This window comes from Acanthisitta chloris, unplaced genomic scaffold, assembly GCF_000695815.1.
Source record: "Acanthisitta chloris isolate BGI_N310 unplaced genomic scaffold, ASM69581v1 scaffold4717, whole genome shotgun sequence".
Lineage (NCBI taxonomy): Eukaryota > Metazoa > Chordata > Aves > Passeriformes > Acanthisittidae > Acanthisitta > Acanthisitta chloris.
In genome coordinates, this window is record NW_008680776.1 from 1 (window position 1) to 7,412 (window position 7,412).

General features: G+C 39.9%; 1 protein-coding gene across 1 annotated transcript in view; it reads left to right on the forward strand.

Moving 5' to 3' along the window:
• Window positions 1-6: 6 nt before the first annotated feature.
• The window catches only part of WDR86 (WD repeat domain 86), a gene marked incomplete at its 5' end in the record, with an annotated part of 20,997 nt that continues 13,591 nt past the window's right edge, over window positions 7-7,412 (forward strand). Inside the window, 3 exons of the mRNA XM_009077815.1 lie at window positions 7-112; window positions 2,897-3,038; window positions 4,499-4,931. Of these exons, the coding sequence (XP_009076063.1) occupies window positions 7-112; window positions 2,897-3,038; window positions 4,499-4,931 (681 nt within the window). The remainder of the gene's footprint in view (window positions 113-2,896; window positions 3,039-4,498; window positions 4,932-7,412) is intronic.

The window sequence follows — 7,412 nt, forward strand, 5'->3', positions numbered from 1 at the left end:
ATCAACTGGCTGAGCCTGAGCCCCGACGGGCAGCGCCTGCTGACGGGCAGCGAGGACGGCACGGCGCGGCTCTGGAGCACTGCCGACAGCCAGTGCCGCGGCCACTTGCGAGGTACAACCTTCTCGCCGGGCGGTTAGAGCGTGGCACAGGCCACACAGCTCTGCTCTCTCCCCGTCTCTGCAGCCCGATGGGCAGCCAAACTCCTGCTTCCTTTGTTTTGTGTTTGTCTTGGGTATTTGTTACAGTAATGTTAAGCAGAAAGTGTTGCAACCCCAAAACAGGTTACCAGTGCTACTGGATGTACAGATCCTTTTATCTCAGCGTGTCGTTTAACTCTTGCCTCTTTCTGAATGCTCTGCTTTACACCCTCTTGAAATACTGACTTCTTACTGTCTCTCTCTTTTTTCTTTTTCTTTCTTTCTTTTTCTTTCTTTCTTTTTTTTTTTTTTTTTTTTGGTCCTTTTAATCATCTCATTTTCCAGACAGTCTTTATTTAGAACTTCTTGACCCAGAAGTCTGGAAAGAAACCTTATTAAATAGGTTTTTTCACATCCCCCAATGCCCCCTCCCCTCTATTTGACAGATAGAAATGTAAATTACTGGTCTTCTTCAATTTAAATTGATTTTGCATCTTAAACAAAATTTATTGTCCTTACACTAGCACGTGTCAATAATTAAAAAACAAATAAAAACTCTATAGAGAGTACAGTCACGCAGGAATCAGATATGGACTGAAGATATTTGTAATCTCATTCACTCATGTTCTTTTAACACAGAAAATAAAAGGCTGTTAAATTTGGAATTTCTAATTGCTTTTATTGTTCCAAAGAAGAAATCACATTGCTGTGATTTTCTTGTTTGTTTGCTTGCTTGCTTGTTTTTCACTGTGGAGTATTGTCTTTTTTTCCCACATCCTGCCATGGTTCTAGCTTCTGGAAAACTCGCTGCATTTGCTTTAGGCTTAGAAATCCCTTTAAATGACCAACTTTTAACTAGAAAGAAAAATGTATTGGATGATATTCATTATTATGGAATCTGGTCTTTGTATTGCCAGTGTTTGGGGTAAACTCTAAAGTTGACTGGATGGTTTGCAAACTGTCAATCGAATCAGATAATTGTATGTATTCTATATTTGTGCACACACAGAGTTGTTGTGTGAATTTGCATTTTACAAGCTGTAATTACTGATAAATCCCTATCTATAACACAGTTTCAAGCTCCACCACAGCACAACCAACAGACTTGTGTGGTGGCTGCTTTTGGCCAGACCAGCACCAGACCTAGTTTGCCACAGGGGTTTTGGCATCCTCTGTGTGGCTTGCGTATTACTGATGGTTAAAATCTGACTGACAGACTTTGGTGCAATAACCAAGATGCTTTTTTGATCTCAGAGCAGGATTACATGATGCTGTGAGAAAAATCCCAGTGCCTGAAACATGTCCCATTTAAGCTGCTTAGCAAAAAAGTTTCACAAAAATGGGAGAATGAGTACAGTTTTGCTTAGAGCTCTGGTGATCTGTGTAATTTTTGACATCCTGATGAATTTGCTTTAGAGGAAGCAAGCCATATGTTTGTAACGTGGATTCTGGTTTGCTTTTGAACTACAGCAAGGCTTGTGAACTGCAGGAGTTGTAGTGAAATCTGTTTTTTTGCAGTTGGTGGAGCAGTGTTTTACTGGGCAGTCTGCTTTCCCTCAGTTTTTTTTCCATCTCTGTATTTTACAGCATGATTCTATTTTTCTAATGCCTCTTTCAGTCTGTCTCTCTTGAATCACTTTTGTCCTTAGATTTTTTTCTCTTTTCTCTTCAAAGAATACTGTTATTTATATCACAATGGGCCCACCAGCTTCAACCATAACTATCACTCTTATGATAGTGACTTAAGAGGAAACAGCTCTGATCCTGAAAGCTTACAGTCTAAATGGTAAATTAGAAGAGTACCAGGTAATGATCAGAGAGGTGACAGCAATTTCACACACAAGATCATGGGCAAATCTGGGACTGGAATCCTAAGGTGATTTTTTAAAATACAGTACATTTGATGTTACAACAGAAAAATGACACATCTTGCTAAGCAATAACAAAAGCTTGAGGTTGTAATATTGATTCCTCTTGTCTGGCATTACCCCGTTTGTCAGCATGACATCTTTAGAGCATTGCTTGTGCCTATTTTTATTGTAACTGTAGAATCTGAAATCTTTTCAGAACTGTAATCTGAAAATTGTGTAAACAATTCTGCCCTTAGTTTTTCTTTCTGTGTCATTGCCTTTAAGGTGTACTGATATTTTGAAAGTTGTGGGGCTTATTCATGTTATTAGCTATGATGGGGAAAATATTGGCTGACTATTTACCAGATGTATTTTTTTGTTTGTGTTTCATTCTGCCTGGACATTGAAACTAAGCCTGCTGGTAAGTCTCCTGTTGCTTCCTTTTTTCAGTTTCATGCTATAATTTGTGGCTGTTTGTGTCCTGACAGTTGATGGGCCGGGTTGAAATGCAGCCTTTTTCCCCCCTGAATTCAGAAGAAGGAAGCAAAAGCATTTCTTTCAGAAAAAAAAAACCACCAGTTTTTTATTGGTTTTAAACTTATTTAGTCTAAATTTTATTGTGTTGGTATTAGTTTTGTTTATTACATTTTTATAACAGTGTTTGATTTACCTGATTGATGGTACTGTACTGTTTCACTCTTTTGCTCAATCCATGTATTGGTGAAGTTTTCTGCTGTTGCTTGAAATTGTTGTGTTTTATACAAATCCTTAAATGTGAAGAATGTGGTGCATTTAGAGTTTCAGTCTGTTGGTTTGTTTTCTTTTTCTTTCAGTTAAGATGAAGAGCTCAGCTCATCTGTCCTGCTTGCATGCCCAGTGATTGAATTCATTTCCTTTGTTATTCCTAGGACATGAAAGCTACATCACCTTTTGCCACTTGGAAAACGAGGCTGCCTTCACGTGCAGTGCAGATCATACCATTCGGAAGTGGGATGTGGTGACAGGCCAGTGCCTGGCCATCTACCGAGGACACACGTCGATTGTGAACAGGTTGGAGCTCTTGCCTTATGTTCCTGTAATCTGTTAGCACATATCTTGTCATTTTGCCACAGTCCTCCATTACTGCACTAATAAAATGGGTTGTGTAAACCTTTGAGTTCATGCTGTGCGTGTTCTGTGCTGTAATGATTAGTTTTCCTAGCAACATTGCTGACACAGCCATAGACAGGAGATAGGAGAGAAATGAAAGGCACACAGCAGGGGAATTGAATCCAGGGCTAGGAATGAAATTCCAGACGAAATTATCCAATTGATAACAGATGCTTCTGATAAATAGATTTTAAAACATCGTGTCAAGCCTTTGTGTCAGTAAGAAGGATAAAGTCAGGGCTTTTTCTGGAATTATTATTCCTGTTTGTGCAAAAACTGATTGTGTCTGACTGATTTGCCTCTTCATTTAAAGTGCTTCTTAATAGTTGGGCTGGATTTAATTAATGGCAAGCAGAGCAGTCAAAGATTGGTGTTTTTTTAACATTTCTTTTCTGGTGGGTGGGTGGGTTTTTTGTTCCTTACTAAACTCAAAACACATACGACGTGTAGTGAGATTCTGTAAATAGTTAGGAAGGCTGGCTCTGCGTTTTGGCACTGGCTTGATTTTTGCTTGAATCAGCAAATGGGAAATGTGTTCCCTATTCATATGACTTTGTTGCCTGTTTGAAAGGTTCCAGAGGACCAAACTCAGCTGACAAATAAGGCAGGTTATGGATGTTCCCTATCTCTGGTTTGGAAATATGAACTGTAGAGATTTTTTCTGTTACTATATGCTTATACAGCAACGACTCATTGTTTTGGAGGCCCAGTAAGTTGAATTCCTGAGCTGTAATCTGTGATTTGCTCTTCAGTTATGCAGTAAGCATGGTGCTCTTGCATCACCTTCTCTGAGATCCTGGGCTAAGTGAGATTAGGTGTTTGTTTTTTCCCTGCACTCTCTTAAGTAGATGATGGAAAGATGATTATCTTTGCAGACTGTCAGTTACAGTTCAGGTTCCTGAAATTTATTCTCCTTGTTGCTTCAAATCCAAGCTATTGCCATAGTCAGTTTAAAAATATTTTAAATAAATAAATACTAATAAATAATTACCAAGAATGAGGGTTTTTTAAAAAAAAAAACAAACCGTGACCAAACAAAACCAAACTATGCAACAAACTCATAACTAGTATATGTAACTTATTGCAGGTTAACTTATGATTATTATGACATAATAGTCCTGCTGGAAAAGATCTTAGAAAAACCCAAATGGCCAAAGTCCAGTGTACTTGAATAAGGGTCTCAATTGCAAAAGCAGAAACAGGGAAGTGTATGGTTTTTAAAAATGCTGAATTTGGGTTATATATGTTGCATTCATGCTACTGTTTCGTCCTTCAGGGTGCTTGGCATTGAAACTGTGACAAAGAGACGATTATGTCGATAGAATGATGCTGTTCATACACTCAAACTTGATTTTTTGCAGAATCCTGGTTGCCAAAGACTATCTCTTTAGTGGCTCCTATGACAGGACAGCCCGTTGTTGGAGTGTGGACAAGGAGAAGCAGATCCAGGAATTCCGGGGCCATCGGAACTGTGTCCTGACTCTAGCTCACTATTCCTCCAGGGATGTTCTTGAAGAAGAGGAGGAGGAAGAGGAGGAGGAGGAGAAAGTGAGCAGAGACCTGCTGGTGACAGGTAGCACTGACTGCACTGTGAAGGTCTGGTGGGTGTCCAGCGGGCGCTGCTACCAGACTCTGCTGGGACACACTGGGGCTGTCTTATGCCTTATACTTGACGCACCAAACAGGGAGCTGTTTTCTGGCAGCACGGATTACACCATTCGGACGTGGAATATTGTCACTGGAGAGCAGCTGAAAGTGTTCAAAGAGCATCAAGGATCAGTAATTTGCCTAGAGGTAAGAGCCAAGGCTTCTTCAAGAGCCTTTTGAGTCTGTATCTTAACTCATGTGGCTCTCAGTTGTCTTTCCATTTCTAAAGAAGCTCTTCCAAGACAGGTTATAAATGGTAAGCTGAAATATTCATGTAAAAATGTGCTGTCTGGTCTTGAGACAAATCCTCTTCCCCTTAGATACTTTCTGATAGCCTCTTGACTTCTAGTGGCTGTCCTGGTCTCACTTCTAGCTCAGTATCTGTTTAAATCCTCTTAGGTCTTGGAACTCATGAGTAGATTTGCTGAGAGCACTGTTCATCTGAGTAGGATTGTGTAGACAGAATCACCAGGCTTTGAAGGAAATAACCTGAGCAAGTAAACAGTCACAGGGTCAGATAACTTAAAAAGTAGAGGGGGAAATTTTCAGAGTAAACCAGATAACTTAACTTAAAATAAAGCAACCCAAAACCCAACCCAAATTTGAGGGCATAAGGTAACAGGAAAGCATAAAGCTGAAAGAAAATCTACATTAAAAACCACACAGACATAATCTGAGAAAAGAAAGGGAGAAAGGGATGGCCAAGACAAGAAAATGGGCAAGGAAAATGGAAAAGAGAAGTAGAGCATGGGGGAGAGAAATCAGGAAATGATGAAGGAGAGAGGGGAAAAAATGCATTGTGACCTGAAAAGCTATACTCTGTTTTTCTGTTTGCAGTATTTTTCTGGTGAATGCTGCCAGATTTGTTAATGTTGCAGGGGGGAGGAGGAGGTTAGGCAGATGAAGCACAAGGGGAACTTTCACATGAGCACTTATCCTGTACACTCTTTATCCACTAGAAAATGCTAATAGTATATTTAAAGAGAGTATATGATGGCCTGTAACTTAGTTTAAGGTCAACATAAATGTTTATAGATGTATGTGTCTAACTGAAGGTAATGACAGTAGTTTTTCTTGCTGCTCTCTTTGTTTGTGCTTGTTGTCCATGAGTGCTTTTCCCTTACAGAGGCTACAGGATGTATTTTTAATAGCTGTTTAATAAATGTTGCCTTTGTTTCAAAAGAAGGTAGTCAGACTAGCAGAGTGAAAACCTCAGAGTACCGACGGAATTCTGTTTTCCTTCAGTTTTAGAAAGGAAAAAATAAACCCGCATAAAATCATGTTGCCCTGGAGTAATGTTTGTCTTGCTTGGGTAAATTCTCAGTGTTAAAGCTTGTTTTTATGATATTGTGCTAATGTATTTTGAGGATGCTGAAGTAAATCTGTTGCTGTTCATACTGTCACGCTATGTTTTGTTGTTTAATTGTAGCCCTTCTCCAAGGCACAGATTGGCAACAACAGAGCTTGCTTTAATTTAATTGTGTTCTTGCTAAAATTGTTACACAAAACTGGCTTGACCCTCTCCCAGAAGCCTGGGAAATTCAATTACACTCTTTAAATGCTCAGGAATGAGCAATGCTTCTCTGCTTGTGAGCACAGAGTTAAACAATGGTTTTAAACAAACAGACCTTCTTGTAGGGGAGAAGAAACACAAAACCAATACATCTATTTGGAAAACCTGAACAATTCAGAATACACAAGACTACTGCTGCCAAGACTGTGTTGGCAACAGTCCTGGCCAAATCTTCCTCTAGCTGTGAGTAACTGGTAGCCCCTCGCTTCTCTCATCACCAGTTCATGTTTGAGGCTGGAAGAGTCCAGCTGAGGTATGTACAGCCCCCACAGAGATCATTTAGTGTCTAGGCCTCTAAAACTTATCCCAGCTTAAGCAGTCACTGTACTGCTGTTGAATAGCTTTAGGCTGTCGATCTTCCCTAATTCCTCCCTCTGCCTTACTGGGTTCAACACTATCCCTTCTGTTCCACTTGGCTGCTGCTCAGCCCAGCCCACATGGTATTTTCATTCTTTCAGAAAGGGGTCAATCACCAGAATCCATACAAAGATGTTACAACAGAAAGGAAACTTCCTGAATAGAGGTGCTTATTTTTTGTTTTCTGATTTTTGTTTTCTTCTTGACAAGCTTTCAGAGCCTTTTTTTGCTTCAGGCTCCTTAGTGACAGTGTTGCAATTTGTGGCAGTGAGTTGGGATGGTATTTTTCAAATCCTGGGCCAGGAAGGGCTTGGAGGTAGTTGTGAGTTGTCCCCAGTAGCCAGCAGACAGTTTTAATTGTTGATGGTAGGTCATTTTATTTAGGGCAGAAGTCAGCTGCTAACTGCAGCAAATTTTCACTCCCCTGTCTTGGAGAGGCTGAGTTGGTACCAGCAATTGAAGGCATTTACCTGTGCTCTGGGTGGTATAATGATTGCATGGAGGGAATACAGGGAAAGAAAAATAAAGACCTGTTTTCATTTTATTTATTCAAATAAAGATCCCTAAGGGAGGGTGACCTTTCAAAAAGTTTGAGAAATGCTTGGTGTGATCTCTCATCCTGGACACAGATCAGGAAAAATTTGGATATTGAGACCATATTTTCCCCAACTTAAAAAAAGCTGTTATTAACAGGAATG